Source organism: Phascolarctos cinereus, unplaced genomic scaffold, assembly GCF_003287225.1.
Source record: "Phascolarctos cinereus isolate Bilbo 61053 unplaced genomic scaffold, phaCin_HiC Scaffold_1;HRSCAF=81, whole genome shotgun sequence".
NCBI classification, from domain to species: Eukaryota; Metazoa; Chordata; class Mammalia; order Diprotodontia; family Phascolarctidae; genus Phascolarctos; species Phascolarctos cinereus.
Genome location: NW_027555514.1, coordinates 246,903,471 through 246,924,790, shown reverse-complemented (window position 1 = coordinate 246,924,790; position 21,320 = coordinate 246,903,471). Strand labels below are relative to the sequence as shown.

Genomic DNA, 21,320 nt, shown 5'->3' with positions numbered 1-21,320 from the left:
CAGCCCCTGCAGACACACAATTCTTGGATGTTTACTCAAGCACATGGGTGGGTTTTGGTATAATTATAAAGAAAATGAATGTTACACTATGTTAACTTAAAAAAAACTTTTAAAAAATTTCCCCATGTAGGGTCAGACTGCCTTTGATGTAGCAGATGAAGACATCCTAGGATATTTAGAAGAACTGCAAAAGAAACAAAATCTGGTATGTTTAAGAACTATATAAAACACATAGATAATTGCTTGGTTTTTAACTTTAAATGTTAGAAATTTTCCTTTCTTTTGGTGTTTTGTTGTGTCTCTCTTAATCTCTTCCTGACAGTCATTTGACCCTAGTCTGGAAAAGGTTATCAAGGGATTTTTGTTTTTTTCTGCGTAAATTGAGCATTTTGACTCGTTGCTTAATGTTAACATGGCTAGAAGTAAGTAGGAACTTCTTACTACCTCTGGCTTCTTTTAAAAAACAAACAACCTAACACCTGGTTTTATTAATACTCTTTGACCAAAATACCCGTCCTTTACTTTTTCACGCTTATCTAAGGGGGAAATCATGGCTATTAAATGGAACTAAACGTAAAGAATAACTGGGTAGTTGAATCAAGTTCCTTGTGTCCTTGAAAACTGTCCGCTTTGTCGCTGTTTCATCTCTCTCTCAGTCCTCATGTTTCAGGTAAAATAGATCCTTTTTAAAGAAAATGACTGAGACAGATAGGTCATGTGCCTAATACATGTAACTGTACACGTTACAGCTTCATGTCATTTTGATAATAATTTTTTTCCACTCATGATTTTACGAAAGCTCCATAGTGAAAAGCGAGAAAAGAAGTCTCCACTAATCGAGTCTACGGCCAATATGGACAACAACCAGTCACAAAAAGCATTTAAAAAGTAAGTAAAATATTTAAATGAGTTTCATTATTGTTTGGGGAAAATTTTATAAAGTTATTTGATTTTCAGTAATCTAGGTAGCCTTTATAAAATTTGAGCTTTGTATTCAGCATGATTTTGTAATTAAACATATTTTCACCTGCAGTAAAGAAACATTAATTATTGAGCCAGAGAAAAATGCAACCAGTATTGAATCTCTGGAGCAGGAAAAGGCAGATGAAGAAGAAGAAGGCAAGAAAGATGAATCTAGTTGCTCTAGTGAAGAAGATGAGGAAGATGACTCAGAATCAGAAGCTGAAACAGGTAAATTCTTTTTTAGAATAAGAGGGCTTTTAGGCTTCTGATGAACTCTAGAGTAAGATCTTATTAGTATGGGAAAATTAATACTTGTTCTTAGACTTAATTGAGCAGTTATTTCCTGAACAAAATGTATATGTTACATTCGGCCTGCACACCCTGTGTAATGTTGCCCTAATTGGCAATGATTGACAATAATGTTAATATAATTTAAGCACACCACATTGTAGTGTCATTCTAGAGAGCAGGTTCTGATGGTCCCTAGCATTGCTCCTAATTGCCTTCAGTAACATTTCCATTCTTTCACAGAGCCAATTTGTAATCCTAAAAGAGGGTGGCTGTACTAGAAAAATCATTGGTTAAAGTCATTTAACCTTTTGAAGAATTTTCATCCCTTTAATTTTAAATTTGTGCAATTGTAAGCGGGGGGGGCGGCAATTGGGGTTAAGTGACTTGCCCAGGGTCACACAGATAGTAAGTATTATGTGTCTGAAGCCAGATTTGAACTCAGGTCCTCCTGACTCCAGGGCCGGTACTCTATCCACTGCACCACCTAGCTGCCCCTCAGTTGTAAGCTGATTACACCATAAAGGTGCACTAAAACTTTGAGAACAACGTACATATAATTCTGCATATAAAGTATCACAGCATAAAATGATATTGAACCTATTCAAATATATTTTAAATGTTCAAGCATAATAGTGGCTTTTCCCTTTATTTCCTTCAGTTTACTGGTTATTTATCTCTTTGTATATATGCATTTTCATTTTTGTATAGTTGTAGTCAGTGTGCACATTGCTCTTCTTGTTAAGTATTCTTGGCTTAGCATTGCTTCATAAAGGTTCATATTTTCTCATAATCTTCGTGTTATTAGTATTCTATAACATTAATATACATAGGATCATATAGAATGGGAATGGACCTTCACAGTTTCCCATTCTAACAAAAATAAGGACATTAAAGCCCAAAGAGATTGGTCCTCTTGACTCCAAAGTCCATCTACTTCCATTGTCCCACATTGTTGCTTACCAGAGTTTATTCAATCATTTACCAGCTATTGGTCATTTGGATTTTTGCTAATTTTTTGCAATTAGAAATAATACTGCTGAAAATATTGTGGACCTATTTAAAAAGGTAAGAAAAAATGTATTTTTGTTTTTTGTGGTTTTTTTTTCTTTGGCCAGTCAGTGGGGTTAAGTGACTTGCCCAGGGTCACACAGCTAGTAAGTGTTATGTGTCTGAGGCCGGATTTGAACTCAGGTATTCCTGAATCCAGGGCTGGTGCTCTATCCACTGCATCACCTAGCTTCCCCAAAAATGTATTCATTTAAACATACATTTTGCTCACTGGTACAAATTGGACTGTTTATAGTAGGTGTTTAATGTTTGTTGACCAAATCTTAATTATATGACAGTTACTATTAGCTATTTTTTAAATAGTTTTTTATGAAGTTGACTAAATAGGCTTTCATTCTCTAATTGCTTATTGAGCACTTACTATATGCAAAGCATTCCAACTAAAAAATGCCTTTTTAGATCAGTAATTTTAAATAGATTCAACTTACATTTTATTAAATTATTGAGGCATAAATTGACTTAGATGCTTCTCCTTTTGTTTATTGGGGGAAAATTAGTACATGGCACAGTTTTCATTCTGTGTTTTGAAGTAGAGAATTAAAATTTTGACAAATTCTCTGTGCTAAAATTAGCCATGATCATTCAGGTTCTAAACTACTCAAAAAGTTCTTGAAATTACATGTAATTCTAAAATTCTTCTGCTGTACTTCAGTGAATTTGTGATCTCTCCATTGTGAGTACTCCCTCAATCACAGCAGTAGATCACCAACCATCTTGTCCATGTTCTACCATAAATACTCCATAGAAAGTTCTACCCAGTGTTGGAGAGATCACAGGTGGGCTGGCCAGTCATCTGTTATCCCTCACTGTCTGTATGACCATACATTGAAAGTGAAAAAGATATGCTTCAAACTGCAGAGTTCTTCATTTCTCTTTCTGGAGGTAGATTGCATTTCTCATCATGAATCTTTTGGAATTTTCTTGGAACATTGTATTGATCAGAGTAGCTAAGTCTTTCACAGTTGATCCTCGTCACAGTGTTGCTGTTATTGTATGCATTGTTCTTCTGGTTCTGCCTACTTCACTTTGCATCAAATTTTGCAGGTCTTCCCAGGTTTTTCTGAAACTGTCTAGTTTGTTATTTCTTATAGCAAAATAGTATTCCATCAGTCATGTGCCACAACTTGTTCAGCCATTCCCTAATTGATGGGCATCCCCTCAGTTTCTAGTTCTTTGCCTTCATAGTCCTTTTCCTTTTTCTTTGATTTCTTTGTAGTAGTAGTTATTGCTAGATCAAAGGGTATGCACAATTTTATAGTCCTTTGAGCATAGTTCCAAATTGTTCTCCAGGGTGTTGGACCAGTTCACAACTTCACCAACAGTGTAGGAGTGTTGCTATTTTTCCACATCCCCTCCAGCATTTGTTATTGCACCTCAGAAGAACATTTTTTCATGTGATTATTAATAGCTTTGATTTCTTCTGAAAACTGCCTGTTTATATCTTTTGGCCATTTATCAATTGGGGAATGGCTCTTATTTTTTATAAATTTGGCTGATTTTGTGATGTGTTTGAATCTTTTGTGCAAATTCTTGCTTGGATAATATATTACAGTCTACTGCCATTGCCCTTCAATGTATCTGCTATTTTTGATGTTTTGCTGATTGTGGCATTCTACAAGTTATATGCAGCATTTATAGTATCAGAGAGACAGAATTAAAATCATTTCCCCCTCCTCCTCTTAATTTCTGTACCCCTCTCATTCCAGGTCCTATATGCTTATGTTCTTGTGTGAATTCACTTTCATGTTTCTGAAATCCTGCATTATAACCTTTTAGGTTAAATAGTAACTTGGAACAAACCTTTACTTTATTGAGCTTCAGCTCAAAGATATCTAAAGTGAGCTTGCTGTGGATGTATAGTTTAAGTTTCCCTCAGCTCTGAAAACAAAGCATTATTTTATCGAGTCATATTCCACTTTCCTCCCATCCGTAAGATGCTCACAGGTGTTTCTTTCCTACTTCTCCCCAGGTCATTCAGTCATTCCGCACCCTTATTCCCTACTTAAGTTTGCCTAGCCATGCATATATCCACTCTGAATCCATACTCCGTTGTCTTAGTAACCTTTCTTTAGCTCTTGTATATCATTGCTTTGGTTCATTCTTGACCATCCTGGCCCCTGCAGTCAACGTTTAGAAAGCAACCCAAGTGAAGATGTGATCTGGCACTTCCTTTGTAGTTACTGCAAGCTCTTGCCTTCTCAGCAACCTTAGGTACTCAAGGCTCCCAAAAAGAAAGTATTCGCCTTCAAAGCTCTTGGCCCTGGCTGAATTAGTCAACATTAGAGATGGATATAGTTATATAAATGAAAATGACATTAGGAAAAGTGTATTACCATCTGCTTTGGCATGTGCCTAAGGAATGTGGGATCTTTCCATCTGCCTTGCGGCTAAAATGTGTGCTCTTCTTGACAGCGAGTAACATCTTACTTTTCTATTGGTATCTGAAGCCCATACTTAGCTCAGTGCTTTGCATATAGTAAGTGCTTGATAAATGCTTTTTCATTTGCTCATTGGTTTATTCTGGGATCATTTTCTGACTCTTCAGTTCCAACAGTGCTATGTTTTTATGGGCTTATTGTTAGGTCTCTCCTGAGCACCTACTTTGCAGGTGTTAGGAGTACTTCAAGTATCAATTTCTAAGGTGCAGGACCTTAGTTATCTTCCATGTTCTTTCTCCTTTATATCCTGAAGATTCTATGTTTTCAAATAATACCTTCTGAACATGAAACCAACAAATACCAGCCTTTGGCTCCCCCCTTTTTTTGCCTTCACTTTAGCCTTTGAGCAGAAGTTCCTCAAGTTCTAAGTATAGAATCATAGGAATGATTTTATTCTTCTTGTTTTAAAAGTCCATTATATTTGAAATAGTTTGACAAGAAATTTACATGTCCTTGTGATTTCTTTTTGCTTTTTTTTTTTAATCTAACTTGTCATTTCATTTGGCAAAATGACAAATTGGGCATTTCTTTGTAAAAGCTGTTTAATGTATAAAAGTTTGTCTTTTCTTTTTAAGCTTTTATAGTAGCTTATGTAAAAATATTTTACTTAAAGTAACTTTTAAAAAAACGACTGTATCTTGAACAGTTTACCTACCTAGTTAGAAAAAACAGACCACTCTCTTATTAACCAAAAAAGAAAGCTCAAGACAAGGATAACACTTCCCATTTCTTTTGAATGATCTGTGAAAATCTTTTTCAGATCCCTCATTCATATTTTTAATTGGAAGCAAATTGATTTTTTTTAATAAAGAAAAATTCTAATTGTGCTTTTTTTTTAACCCACTTTGATTCTTGCAAAGTTGATTGGTTAATTCGGTTCTTAAGAGTCCATACTAAGATAGAAGAGCCACATAGGCTTTAAGAAAGAAAGAACTGGATTGCAGTTTATGGTAGGGGCCAAGGAGGTTTTAGTTAATTTCCAAATTTGGTGGTTATCTCATATCTTTGTTACATAGCCACACTTGACACCTTTTACCCCAATTTGTTACTTGCTATGGAAACTGGGTAAAAGCATCAATGAGTCATTAAAAATCTGTTACCATTACCAGAAAGAATGTAAAAAACAAAGTGCATGTTATCTTGCTGTGTTTTTTGAAGGTAACACATTAACATTAAAATGGAAGATTTCATTGAAAACTAGTAGAGAGTAGTATGATGGAGAATACAAGTGTTTTCTCAAGAATGTTCAGTTCCTCTCCCATATCAGTAAGAATTCCACCATTTCTCTTTACACATCTCTATATGCCAGGCAAATATTTTTTGGGTTACTTAGGATTTTCATATACATTCATATACATTTCATGTACATTATATTTCAGTTTCTATTGCAACAAAGGTTATTAACCTCTTTCTGCTTGTAATTATGTCTAGTCAGTGCTGTCTATCAGAGAGAGAGAAAGTTAGCTAGCTAGTTAGTTTTTATGGACTCGTTTCAGAGTCCCAGTAGTTCATTACTAATGAAGATTAGTAATAAACAGAGTCTTCATCATAATTTCTTTAAATGCTTGTTTTAATGATTTTTAAATTTTTACACTATATATAAGAAGTCAGTGTAGAGTTGTGTGATCACATTTATTTTGTCTAGAGACCATTTACCATGTTTTTATCGAATTTTATTTATATTATAAATGCAGCAGAATCTACCTGTTTTTTGTAACCTTTTTCTTGGACTTTATTTTCATTTTACATATTGAGAGTTCCCATATACCATTTTTAGTGTTTTTATTTTTGAAAAATAATTTCAGAAGAAGATTTAATTATATTTTTCACATCAAAGAAGTTGAACAGAAATATTTTTAGTCTTGTCTTTTAATAACCAAATGTTTGCTTTTATGTCTTTAAGATAAAACAAAACCTTTGGCATCTGTTACTAACACCAGTACCTCCAATGTGCCAGCAGCTCCTGTAGCTGTCACAACACCTACCTTATCTTCTGGCCAGGTGACACCTACATCACCCATTAAAAAGGTAAGTAAAAAAAAATTTGTTCATTGAAATGTGCATTTTGCTCAGAGGTACAAAATGGATTATTCACAATTACATATTGATAATTATTTAGTCATTTTAATTTTAAAAATATTATATTCACAAAATATTTGGTTTTGGAACATTAAGCCATTTTTCAGGTTTTTGTAGATTGAACTGGCATTTCCTTATAACATTTGTATTTTGTTGATACTTGTGCAATTTCATTTCATTTTCATTATTTCATCTGTTTGCAACAGGACCAAGAAAAATTGATTAAGGATATGAATATTGATAATAAAACAAATCACACTATGGATGGAATAGTACTAGGCTTACAAATGGGAAAACTTTTTACTAACCATATTCATATTTACATAATAATAGCTGACATTCATCTAAATTTTAGCATTTATAAAATGCTTTTATATACCTCAATACATTTTGTATCTACCTCTTAACAAACATGTGAGATAGGTACTATAGCTGTCATTATATCACTCTTACAGATGATGAATCTGAGTGTAAGGAACCTGTCCGTGGTCATACAGTCTTTCCTCCCAAATCGATCCATCTTTCTGACCTTCTTGTTAAGAGTACCACTCTCCTTCCTCCCAGTCACCGAGCTCACCTTCAGTTCCTCAGTGTCACTCCCTATATCCAATCTGTTGCCAACCTGTCTGTTCTACCTGTGTAACATCTCTCGCGTGTGCTACTTTCCTATGACACTGTCACCTCCCTGGTGCAGACCCTTATCACTTCCTTGATCGATCTTAGATCATTACAATAGCTGGTGGTTGTTCTCACTGCCACAAATCTCTTCCCCTTCCAATTCATCTTCTACCTTGCTGTCAAAGTAATTTTCCTGAAGTGCAGATCTGACTTTGTTAGCCTCTCATTCAGTAAACTGTAGTGACTCCCTATTACCTCCAAGATCAGATATTAATTGTCTATAGTGTTCAAAGTCCCTCCCACATTGACTCCCTTCTGCCTCCTGTCTTCTTAAACCTTTCTTTCCTCCATGTCCTCCACAATCCAGTGGCACTGGCCTCCATGGTTGTCTTCATACCATAAAATCCATTCCCATCCTGTCCTGTTCCTCCCAACCCCACTTTCTACTGCTGTCTCTCCCTTTTCGTCTTTGCCTCTTGGCTTCCCTGGCTTCTTTCAAGTCTTAACTAAAATTTCACCTTGTTCAGAAGTTTCTCCCAATTCATGTTAATGGTAATGACTTCTCTCTGAGATTATTTCTAATATACCTTAGCAGGGTCCTCAAGGCTGCAGCTTCCCACCCCTGCCCTAGAGGGAGCTTGTTCATACTTATTTGTTGGCATGTTGAATATCCTGTTAGACTGTGAATATATTGAGATCAAGAATTGATTTTGTTTTTCTTTGTATCACCAGTGTTCTTAACACAGTACATGGAGGGCTTGATCTGTGTTTTTTGATTGACTGATTGAGGATTAGATTTGTGGGGACTTGGAGATGCCCAGCATTGTTTTCCATTGCTTCCAGCATATTAATGAAACAACACATTTCCATATGCCAGTTTTCCTTATTAGACATAATTATCTCCATCCCTCCCCAGTTGTCCCCCTAAATGAGCATGATAGCGCATTTAGAAATTGACAGATTGGACAAAGAATGGACAAAGATTTGAAGATGTTATACCACACCAAGTTTCTATCATCTGTTATTCAGTCATAAAAAATAATGTCATTATGCCTGGGTGTGACCTTATTGGTTTCAAGGCACTGTTGAAGATTTGGAATATTATAATATTTTTCCCCGTCACATTGTAATTTATAAATCATTTCACACTTTATCTTGTTTGATACAACAATGTGTTATATATAAGTGTTCTAATCTCGGGGTTATAGATGAGGAAATTGAGATGCAGAAAGATGACATGTTTTCCAAAAGTTTAAAAAAAAACCTAGTAAGTTACACAGCCCGCTGTTGAACCTCTATTCCCTCCAAACAGTATTTTCTCCACTATAAAAAATTTTCTGTGACTTTTAACAATTGTGGCAGTGGGGACGGGGGATACTTTGCAAGGCTATAATTTCTACATAATGCACTTTTCATAAATATTTTTACGTAGAAGATATGAAAATACTATTCAATTACTTTGGATGAAAATTAGACTAGGAGAGACTTTATGATTATACATTTATTACCAAAATATTATGCCTGCCCTTTAACACCAGTTTTCTCAGTGTAGACCTATCTTTTTTCTTTCTTTCTTTCTTTTTTAAATTTAAATTTTAAATTACAGCAACTCTCAGTGCTTTTACCTTTGAACATTATTCCTTCTTCTTACCCTCTGCCATCTAGCCAAATTGGCTTTCTCTCTGTCACCCACAACACTCTCAGGTCCCGTCTCTGTCCCTTTGTACTGACCTTTCTACATGGCTGGAATTCTCTCCTTCCTTACCTCTACCAATTATTAAGAATTAGCTCAAGGTAGTTAAATACCTCGTATTTGACTAGTTTGTGTTTATTTGTATTTATTCACTACGTGTTTAGGTACTGAGTGTCTTCTCCATTTGAATATAAGTACCTGTGAGAAGGGATTGTTTCATGGGGGTGAGGGGGACCGCTTATGTCTACAGGGTCAGCCACATAGTAGTAGGCACCTAATAAATGCTCATTGATTAATTAATTTGATTGGGAATTCCCTCCATTGATGCAAATTGCAATACATCCATGCCTGCCGATCCAGTGTGATTCTTATCTGTCTTCTCTGTTAAAGTCAGCATGGGAATTGACTAGATGTGCTGAACCTTCCTCTGGTTTTTCTGGTATTGCAAGAATACCAGTGGAGCACATAGGCAATTTTATACCATTGTCTCATTATGGAACCAGCACATCCTTTCTTTTGTGCATATGTTTTCACTGCATCCTCACCATGCACCTCTTCATTATCTTTTGGGCCATCCTCAGTTTCAGTTTTTGACACACTCTAGTATTCTATGACTCAGCTATAGAAAATCACTGAAAGAAAATTATTTTTTTTTAAAAAAGTGTCTTTGTTTCAGGTAGGGTCTTAGGGTCATTGAAAGGACTTTTCAGTTTCCCTGAAACAAACCAGCCCACTCTTCTGTTCACCACTGAGCTCAGTTTGTCTGTTTGTTGTACTGTATTTTCCACTGAATTGCATTTCAAAATCTGGATAATACGCATTCTTCTTCCACTTGAATTTTTATTCTTTTGAATGATTGTGTGTCTCATTTAGAAGGTCCTGCAGTGTTCTTGGAGTTGATACAATTAGTATTTATCACATGATACCTACATACAAGAGCATCTGGAGGGACCTCATCATCTAGAGGGGATCTTCAACTTGAACTGTATACACTGGTTTTTTTGGGACAAGGACAAAACTTTTGCTCAGCATATGAGTGTCTGTTTTGTGCCTCACTCGTATCAGTGATCAAATATAACAGAGGATCACTGGATCAGGTTATATCTTGTGTAATTCTGATCATGTGGGGGATACATTGTTGAAGGAGAGCTTTTAAAGTTATAATGTTTTGTTCTACAGAATCAAATACTTTTTTGTAGCCAAAACCCAAACATTTTGTATTCTTTCCATCTTTTAGTCAATTATATGGTGCCAAAATGTGATCCATTATGGAATATCAGTTGTGAAAGCCTCTTTGCCTATTCCCTTCTAGTATCCTCATCAAGAATATCCTTGAAATAATATCAGTTATATTAAAATTTTTATTTTGGTGATAGTCATTTGGGTCAGTAGTGATTGATGCTTTCCCTTTCACTCTTTTTTTCCTGGTAGTGCTAAAGTCTTCCATATCTTTGGTTTCTTTTCTTCCATAAGGATTGATCCCTCTGCATCCTCAAGATTATAATTTCTAGCACAGACCTCCTCTCTGTTTCATTTATCTGGTTCAGCTAGATTTTGTCTTGGTTTTCTTCAGTAGTCTGTTTCCTTAAGCCAAACATACTCTGATTTTTGAGTTCAAATATGATGGTACCAAGGCTAGTTTAAAAAATTTTTGCAGCAGGGGCAGCTGGGTGGCACAGTGGATAGAGCACCGGCCCTGAAGTCAGGAGGACGTCGGCCTCAGACCAAACACTTAACACTTACTAGCTGTGTGACCCTGGGCAAGTCACTTAACCCCAATTGCCTAAAAATCCAAAAAAAATTTTTGCAGCCTACATTCTTAAATCACATCAGCATAACTTAATTCACATCAGTTAAACTTATATGTGAAAATGTTATGTAATATACATATCTTTTCCTATGTCCATTTTTCATTTTTGCCATCAACTTATTTATAGATTTTATTTCAAATCGTTTTATTATACAGAGGTTGTCACCTAATTGGATAGTCCTCTACTTTGTTCATAATCGTAAATAATCTTCACCTACACACACAAAAAAACCCACTTTGGAAGTTTGTGGTGATGGCTAAACACTAAAATTCTGATTTAGCAGAATAATAGTAAAACTGCCTCCACTGATTTAAGTTGAAAGCAGAACTTCACATACGTGGATCTTGTGCCTCTATCAGGAATGTACAAATGTCTTTTTATTAAAAAAAACCACAAAATAAATTATCTTTTGGCATGAATAATGAAAACAGTAAACTGTTACCTATTTGTCAGCTGAAGCCAATAACTGATCATTAAGTGATTTTCTTGAATATCAGCTTTCAGGTGAGTCACACTGTCTCCAACTGACTTCTAGAGTTAACAAGGACTGCTGTTTTAAGACTCGCTTACATCACAGTTCATAGTGATGGAGCACTATTCCAGGAAATTAGAACATGCCTCCCTCCATGCCACCCATGCCTTCTTCCTCTCATGTGCCTTCTTTTAGAATTTCAGTGACATCAGCTTCTGCTATAATAAACAGAGAAGCCACCCCAATAGCATCTAACAGAACTTTCTCAACCATATTCATAAGATCTCCAAGCATCATATCATAACCAGTCTCTGAAGAGCTTTGTAAAATTTTCTCAGCTATCAATGACTCTTAAACCTACATACTTAGCAATGGTTACTGTGGAAATTTCCAGTGTCTTTATTATTTCATTTTTTAAAAAATCCTCATTTGCAGAAATTAATTGTCCATTAATAATAGTAAATAATAAGGCCATTTGCATCAAACCACCTTCTAAAATTATGCCTTCCTCAACAGCGGCACATGTAGCATTTTTAGTGCTTATATAATTTGATCTTACTTTCTATTCATTTGTTCCACGTTACTTATTCCACCCAACTTTTATTACAACTACTCCATCAGAAAGTTTGCCATCCTCCCCTTTGTTTACCATTGTATTGAAGCCAGCAAGTTATCAGTGGTTTTGTTCATTTAATTTGAAGAGTGTTAACACCAGGTTCTTCAACCTCCATTATTGGCACGTGAGTTAACAGTTTTTCATAGTGGTTTTTTGTGTGTGGTTTGGGATTTTGGTTCTTTTGCACTGACTGTAGGAAAATGAACAATGTCTTCTTGCCTTTGGATACTCAATAAAACCATCTGTGCAACCCCTTGATTTGCCTCTCCAGATCTGCTGAATCATATTTCCATCTCCATTCTGGTATATTTCAATTCCTCTAGTGATACGTATCACCTTGTAGGACATATTTATCCACCTAGTTATATTTCTCTGTTTCTAGAGTCTGTCCATTGTCCTCTAATATCTACAGATACTTTTGTGCATCAGTCATTTCTTTAATACCTCACATATTTACAATAAATCATCTTAGTTAAAACATAGTTTTCTTTATACAGTAGAACCTCATTTAATTAGAATTCTCCAGTATTATGTTCTGGTTAATTGCATGTACAGTTATCATTAAATGCAGAATTAAATAAGGCACATGGTTTGAAGAACTGAAACATTTCTTCTTCACATACCCTTTAACCTGATTCCATAAATTAGTACTGAAAAAATTTAGCAGCCTATTTACTTTGTAAAGTGGTCTACTTTAAGGTATTATTTGTTAGGTGTGTCTAGTTTTTCTTGGTTACTTGGCTTCTAATTTGAATCCTCAACTCAAATTCTGTAAAGTAACCCTATTTATAGGCAAGAGGACATTTCTGTGGTATTTAATTAAAAATAAAGTACCAATTTCAGCAGTATATTGTACTCTCATTTCTTAACAAGTTCAGCGGAACTAATCCATTCAAAGAACTAATCATCTTCAAAGCTAGTCACCCTAGGACAGAATACCTTTATTATAATGACAATGCCATTGTTAAAAGGGTTTTTCCCCCCCTTTTCAAAATTGCCTTCAAAAACTGCAACACTTTTGAATGAGCAAATTTTTACCTATTGAGGAGAATACAATTTATTTTAGACACAGTCAGAAATCATTTGGAGCCACTTCAGAGGATCATATTGGGTAGTATCACCTTTGTGCAACAAAGTGTGCCTATAAAATAGTATCATTATTTTCTTGTTTCCTAATTCCTGTTAGCAGTTCCATTGGCATTGGGTAGTATCAGTCTGAATTTTCTTCTTTCATGGAAATTAATACCCAACTGCTAATTTAAATTTGAGGCTGTATTCCTAATGTGAAGACATACTATCTTCCAGCTCCTTCAAGCTTTTAGTAAGCATATACTTTGTGCAGAATATTGAAGAAGAGATATTGGAGGGAAATACAAAGTTAAAATATGATGTGATTCCTGTTCTCTTAGAGCTCAAGATCAAATAGAATTGAATGTTTTTTTTCAGTTAGTTATGAAGCTCAAATTTCTTATAGTAATCATTAATCAAAAATCATTCCTGAGATAAATTGTGTTAAATTATAAAAATTTGTCTTTTTTAAGCGATCTCTCAAGAATAAACCACCTTTATCATCTCTTAAAATATTCCAACTTTAATTTCCCTGAGAATTCATATAATTAATTTATATTAAATTTGGATCAGAAAAATTTAATCATTGCTTTTTTCCTCCATTTTTGAATCTGTACAACAAAATTTTTAAAGCAAACTGTATGACTGAGCAAAACCCAAAATTCATATTTCACATTTTTGTCTGTTGGTCTCAAAGTGGTTGGTGTTCTTTTGTTTATGTTTTTAAATTGAGCTACTTTTATGCACTAGGTACTCTGGCTTGCTGTTTTAATGAATGTTGTTTAATTTTAACTGTCTTGGGAATACAGCTTATTTCTCTAACAGCTTCTTTTATTGTATGACTTCTGTGTTAAGATTAAAGCTTATTGTCAATTATTTTAAAGCCCAAGATCAGTATTTCTAGTTTCTGGACTTAAGTGAGCAAATGAATATGGTGTCTTTTCTTAACTCTTTTGTGTTCTTTCTTTCAATCTTCATTTCTTTACATGTCATGTTTTAATTGGCTTTAGTATGATTTCATTCCTCCTATCATTCCTGTGGCGGAATCAATAGATCCTGCATCATGGAGGCAGGGGTTACGCAAAACTGGCATTGTTCTTGTGCCCAGTAAGGGTGAAAAACTTCTGGTGAGGATTTTGTATGTACGAGAATTTGTTTTAGGTTACAGTATAACAAACTTAATCCAAATGCCAGTGCTACATTTGCATGGTTTTAAATTTTTACTGTGTGATTACTTCTGCTTTGTCTAGATTTGCATCTTGGTATCTGTGTGATTAAAATGTGTGGAGTGTATTTTCGTAAGCCTAACTTCTAAAATTCTATTCCATTTTTTCAGCTTTGGATGTCCTCATTATTGATGAAGTCATTAACATAGGAAAACAGTATTTTCTCTTAAGATCATATTTTTGTGTCCTGTTTGCTTACAAGTGTTATCTTGATTCAGGTCCTAATATGATGGATTTACTTCCCCCCCCCCTTTTTACAAACAAAAACAGTTTCCAGCTTCTACAAAGATTTCCCCAAAAGAAGAGGAGAGAAAAGATGAATCCCCAGCTTCTTGGCGGCTTGGTCTTAGGAAGACAGGCAGCTATGGTGCCCTTGCTGAAATCACAGCCTCTAAAGAAGCCCAGAAAGAGAAGGACACAGCAGGGGTTATGCGCTCAGCATCCAGCCCCAGGCTTTCTTCTTCATTGGATAATAAAGAAAAGGTAAATTATCACCGTGTATCTAATTGTTTTTCCTATAATACTATAACTAGTAATCATTAGTAGGACCCCAAATCTCACTAGTCCTTCAGTGTTACTTTGATAGGCATCATCTTACTGGATTCTCTCCAATAGCCTGCTAAAATTCTCCCAGCCCTAGAGCTGGGAAGGACTTCAGAAGCCACTTCTCCAGCCCCTTTATTTTTACAGATGAGGAAGCGGAGGCCCAGGGAGGTTACATGACTTGAACTCAGGTCCTCTGACTCCAGAGCCAGGCTTTCTGTGTCAGTACAACTTGCTTGATTACGGATGAGAAAACAGAGACCAAAGGAATTTAAGTAAAATAGCTAATAAGTGAGAACTCTTATAACTCTAGGCAATTATTGTTTCCACTGCCATGAACTTGGCTTCAGTGGGCTAGGGGAATGATGTCATATCCTACCAGATCTACTGTGTACTGTCCTGCAAGAAGAATTTCATATTTAATAATAATCAGAAAGAACAAAAATTATCATGGAATACCTTGCCTGGTACATTTGAGTACCTGCTTTAGACAGGTACTGGATCTGGAGTGCAATGTTTTAATTGCCTGGATTACTAAGTTCTATGATTTAATATGGGTAAACTTCATTCTTGCTTTGAATTTAAGCCTTAGATGCTTTGCTGGGTGCATTTACCCATTAATGAATTTTCATATCATGTCTTTCTTTTATATGGTCTCCCATAAATACTCTATATAGTGTCTGACTACTATTAAGTGCGGATTCTTTTACACATTTTAACATTTTGTAGGTATTAATATATCAGTGTTTTTCGTCTTCTGTGCCTCATTCTTGCCATGTGCCCTTCCTGCCTCTTCCTTTGATTATATTTTTCATGCTACTTTGGCAGTGTTAAACTGCTGGGTCTGCAGTGAGGCAGACCTGAGTTCAAATCCAGCCTCAGACACTTAGTGGTTGTGTGTGACCTTAGGTCACAACCTCTGTTTGCCTTAGTTTCCTCATCTGTAAAATGGAGTTAATAATAGTCCCTACTTCCCAGGGTGGTAAGAAACAAATAAGATCATAAAGCACTTAGGATAATGCCTGGCAATACAGTATGCATTATATATAAATGTTAACTAATATTATAATTACTGCATGTCATATATGTCACCCTTAGTGATATACCATAGCCTACCTCATATATGTTTATTCATTATTTTATATTTAAATCACCTCAAATTTCAATTTTTTTTGGAAATTTTGGTGTTCAGTGATTCACAGTCACATAGGAGGGCACTGAGGGTCTTGAATAAATAAACTCTTCTATCACAGAAGCACTTGGGATCTTTAAATATGAGTTGTTTGCCTAGCCCAGTTTTGTCCTCCAGTTCTAGCCTATATACGATGCCTAGCCAAGATAACCTGTTTTTAGGGACTGCTTCAGTTGCTGCCCTTCTAACTATAGCTTATAAGCCAGTTTGATTTTTTTGAAATTTGGATTTGTTTTTACCAGCATTTTCTTTTAAGAGTTTATTATTTAAAGATGTCATAAGAATATATTGACCGAAAACTATATGAAAATTAAATTATAGAACAATTCCCCTCAACACAGTAAAGAATGACTTCTCATTTGATTCTTTGAATAATAAAGCTTCCTGAACTAATTTAAAGTCATTATATACAGCGATTCAGTAGTAGCAAAAAGTGAAAATAAACTTATGTTAACTGAAATATAACATAGCATGCAAAAATACTTAAAGTGCCAGCACAGCTAGTAATGTATATCTGCAAAAAATGTTTTTGACCTTGTTGAACCAGATGAAAAAGAATTTTTGAGGTATCTGTAGCTTTGAAATGAACAAGTAGAGCCCTCAAACTACAAAATTACATTATTTTGAGTAGCTTATTTTTACCAGATGTAGGAAACTTCATAGAAATGGTAAAGGAATTTTCATCTCCTCAATTCCAAACTTTAGGTGATCTTTTAATAAAGGCAGAAGGATTGAACAGTAAATAAAGAATATTAGCGTTATGGGCATTTGTGATGGAAGAAGTCTTAGAGATTATCTAGTTCTACTTCCTCATTTTACAAATCAGAAAACCACAGTCCTAAAAAATTGTCATTTTCCCAAGATCATGCAGTGACAAAGCCAAGATTGTAACACATGGTTCCTAATTATGTTCTTCTAAGTTCCAATAGCTGAATACTTACACATTTTTGAATAAATATTGGTTGTATTTTAGTTTAACTTTAATTTTTTCCCTGTCTTGCAGGAGAAAGATAACAAAGGAACTAGACTTGCATATGTTACACCTACAATACCTAGGCGTCTGGCCAGTACGTCAGACATCGAGGAGAAAGAAAACAGGTGACTTTCTCAGCAAAATCTAAATAATTTGCTTTAGTTTTATAAAAGTTTTTTTTTAAATCTTTGAAGTTAGTTAAAGTGGGCGTGCCATTTTATTTAAAATTTCCATTTAAATGCCACTAGTATCCCTTTTCTTTCCCTTCTAAGACCTGTGAAAAGAATGAGAAAACAGCATTTATCTGTTAAGCGGCAAGCTTTTTTAACTAACATTTTAAAAAGGCGGAAAGGATGAATAATTCTTTTCTATAGTGATTGAGAAGTTTACTGGGCTTTCATAAACACATGCAAGTTTCTTCCTTTACCTTCATCCAGTGACAGCAGCAGAGAAAAAGACTGCAGTTCACAAAGCAGTAGTTCATCAGCCACATATCCACCCCTATGCAGAGGAGCAGAGAGATTGCCCATTAGTGAGCTCAGTTTAGAGACAACAGTAGACAGTGTCTTAGAAAGTAAGCAAGACTTCACTAAACATTGGTTACATTAATTGCTGTAACCACCACAGAAAGAGCTTTGGCGAAGTCGGAATCAAACAGATGTAACAAGTGGAGAGACACAGATACTCGCTCAGAACTGACTTGGAAAGCACATCAGCCACATCGTTGGCTGCATTTGCAGTACCTCTTTTGGTTGATTCAGCTCACAGTGGTCTGTACCTTGTGTTGTTCAGACTGAAGAACTAAAGTTCTGTTGTAAAAGCTGCTGCATATCTGGCCATAGCCCCTGTTGGCAAATGCTTAACAACTAACTATCTGGATTATTTTTTTAAATGTACACTCAATATACTTTTAAGTTTAATCTACATTATTTACATTTTCTCTGTCACTTCTTAAAGTCTATACAATCAACAAAACAATAACCAATACGTTGATTTGTAGCATTGACCAATCCCCAAGATTTCTTTCTTCTGGTTTTCCTGTTAATATCATTCTACATTTATTGAAAATTTATATGACAGAATATTAGGAGAAGTAGTTTCTGGAGCTTTCAAGTCAAAGGGTCTGATCCATATATATATATATATTTTAGCCTCTAAAACTACATATAAACCATTGCTATGGAGCAGCGGGTGGAGGTAAAATCTGAAGTGTGATCACTTGTGAATAATTCAAAGCCCTTTACACATGTTTATGATTTTTGCTTTCTTAGCTGTTCCCCTTCTACTCATGATGGTACTATCATATTATACCTTCCACCAGCCTCTGTGCCAGAACTAGAATAAACCGTCCTGTGCCCAATAATACAACATTTGGAAAAATTTTACGTTTTATTAAAACTTGTACTGCTTTCAAAACCAGTTACAGCAGAATGGATTGCTACTGTATCTCTGCTTTTAAACCATTAAAACATTGCATTTTCTTCAGAGATTCAAATGTAGCATAACAATTTCTGTGATTTTTTTAATAGAATTTTCTCTGTCAACTAGCTAAAGCTAACATGGTTAAGATAGTATTCTTAACATACGTGCTAACACTTCCCTTAAGGACATGAATAGGATGTTCAGTGTATTTTTCTGAGGATCAGGTTCCTTAAGGCTAAAAATCTTGCCTTCTTTGTGTGCCCTTTTCCTGGCATTGTCCAAGAACACAGTGTCTTGCCTATGGTATCTGTTCTTCAGTACATACTAGATGTGCAAAAAATAGACAGATCCATGGAATACATACTGTGTCCTAAATAAGTATACCCTTTTATAGGATGTAGGGTCCTGTGTATTCTCTAACTCCGTTTCATACATTAGTCCAGTTATACATTGTACACATTCTCACTTGCATAACATAGCTTCTAATTTTGCATTTTCTCGAGTCTGATATTCAGGAAAATAATTAAAATTTTCATAATATGTCTAAGATTTTCAGTTAATAAAAGGTTATTTTAACTGCCAACCAGAAGTGTCTGCTAACCAGGACTTCTGCATTTTTACAATGTAAAGTATTGATGAAATATTCATTATTAATATTTGAGAAGCTATACCATTTGAAATACCTTTTGCATAATCATTATGTGATAAAGCTTCACTTTACAGTCTGCCAGAGCAGAATTTACAGCATCTCAGAATGTAGTGTACACCATATGTACCCGAGGTTCTATCTTGTCTGTCTTGTTTACTACTTCACAACATCTCTGTTTGATTAATAGTTATTTTTATGTCCATAGTTTAATTTTGATACGTTCATATTACTTTTCTTTGATTTTTCAGTGGTAAGTATAAAACTTGAGAATTTCATTCGATCAGATAATAAATTTTTACAGTTTACATTTTAGTGCAGAGCTTCTTGACTTATTTTTCTTGTCTGCCATATGATCGTTTCAGAGATTCTTCAAGCTTACGAACAAGTGGTTCGTATACAAGAAGAAAATGGGAAGAAGATATCAAGAAGAATAGCTCAATTAATGAAGGATTATCATCACTCGGCCCACCTTATCATAAAAGGTAATATTATTACTAAAAACCTTATTGTGTATATTTAAAAGTATTAGGGGTAGTTTATATTTTATTGAACAAAAGATATTTATTTGTAGTATTTAGAATTAAATATTTCCCCTCAAAAAAACCCTCTTTCATTGTTTATGGGAAACTTAGCTTTTATATTTTTAGCCTTCAGGCTATGATTGATAAATATTTGTTCACAGCAATGGCTCCATCATTTATATTGCATTCATTAACCACACCATAGAAAATATATTCAGTTATAAACGTGTGGAACTGGAACTCCATATAATTTGATGGGAATAGCTAAATGAGAATGATAACCAGCCAGTAATTGATCCCCAAATTCTACTTAGCGTGAAAACTCAAGCCTGTGCAACCAACTTAGAATGCTAAAATAGGATATTGACTGCTCTAGTAGCATTCATACTGGCCTGAGGAAAGAAAATGTTAAGCAATATGTAGGGTAATGTATGACTTCTCTAACTATCAGCAGTGTTGGAGCAAAACTGCTTAATTCTTATTTCATAAGCTTGCTTCCTTTCTCCTATGAAAGGTGACAAGAAAAATTTACAAAAATTTTAAAGCTTCACAAGAAGTCATTTTATGTTTTATTTTTTCATGAAGATACTAGTTTATATAAAATGCATGACTATATGCTGCTTCAGTTTTTAGTTTTTATCCCAGTGGGCCCAGTTTATGAGTGAAATTTGGACTTTAGGTTTCACTGGTCTGCTTTTGGGACTCCTGGCACAAATCAAAACTATTTATAGTTGTGGACTAGAATAAGTGCAGTGGTTCTTCTTAGAGGACCCTGGAGCACCTAGAATTTTGGATCCATTCAAAGGCCCCATTAAAGGTTTAAGACTCAGTCTAGGGTTTCAGAAATGGTTTTCTTCAGACCTTCACAATGACTGACTCTGGCTAGGTTTCCTTAGGCTGTTGCACACAAACCAGAGTGCTCTGCTCAGGCCCATTGTACCATGGACATTTTAAGAAGTATGCTAAATGAGCAAACACGTTTAAGTATGGTGCTTGTTCATAAAATGTTGTACTCTCAAATTAGTGAGCCTCTCTATATACTCTGGCAGGTAGTGGGTGGAACTCTGCTGGGGTGTGGAGTAATTCAGTGTTTCTAATGATTCCAAGCCTCACCAATTTGTGTAAAGTGTAGACAGTGACTTTAGTGTCCGCATTCAAACACACTCTATATAGATATGACTCTCTCCTTCAGTTGTTCCTTTGGTAGAAGACAAGATGATTTGGTTAATTCTAGTGTTCCAAGTACCACTTCAGCACCAACAGTTACCTCTGCAACTGGGCTCCAGAAAAGCCTGCTTTCAGGTGCAAGCACTACCACAAAGGTTGCCACCAGCTCCTCTCCAGCAGGCACACAAAGCAGGTCAGTGTACAGCTGTGTTTTGTGTTCAGGTCTACTGTGTGCTTTTGTATGTGCATGCATTTCTGTTTAGTAGGTACTGGGACTGTGGATTTTTTCATTTACCCTGTTAAACTTATTTGGCTACTTCACAGAAAGAAAAAATGTTGTACAAAAACTTTAGATCCATCAGCCTTAAAGTAGCAATTATGCATGTCTCTGTGAAGAAAAAATAAAACATTAAATTTAGTCATTATTAACTACTCTTTCATCAAAATCTTAAATGTGAATTTATTCTGATTACTCCTAGTGAGCTTTATTGTTCATAGCTGAGAGATTTC

At 35.1% G+C, this 21,320-nt stretch overlaps 1 protein-coding gene across 7 annotated transcripts in view; it reads left to right on the top strand.

Moving 5' to 3' along the window:
- PPP1R12A (protein phosphatase 1 regulatory subunit 12A) overlaps positions 1-21,320 on the top strand; it is a 178,717-nt gene that overhangs the window by 108,886 nt on the left and 48,511 nt on the right. For 4 of the 7 annotated variants that reach the window (XM_078146430.1, XM_020993446.2, XM_078146432.1 and 1 more), the window contains exons 6-13: positions 131-205; positions 800-888; positions 1,034-1,191; positions 6,664-6,788; positions 14,614-14,826; positions 17,082-17,176; positions 19,485-19,604; positions 20,836-21,003. In XM_078146430.1, the coding sequence (XP_078002556.1) occupies positions 131-205; positions 800-888; positions 1,034-1,191; positions 6,664-6,788; positions 14,614-14,826; positions 17,082-17,176; positions 19,485-19,604; positions 20,836-21,003 (1,043 nt within the window). Of the gene's footprint in view, positions 1-130; positions 206-799; positions 889-1,033; positions 1,192-6,663; positions 6,789-14,127; positions 14,245-14,613; positions 14,827-17,081; positions 17,177-19,484; positions 19,605-20,835; positions 21,004-21,320 lie in introns of all 7 variants that reach the window. The other 3 variants (XM_020993442.2, XM_020993444.2, XM_020993443.2) reach the window with 1 other exon arrangement.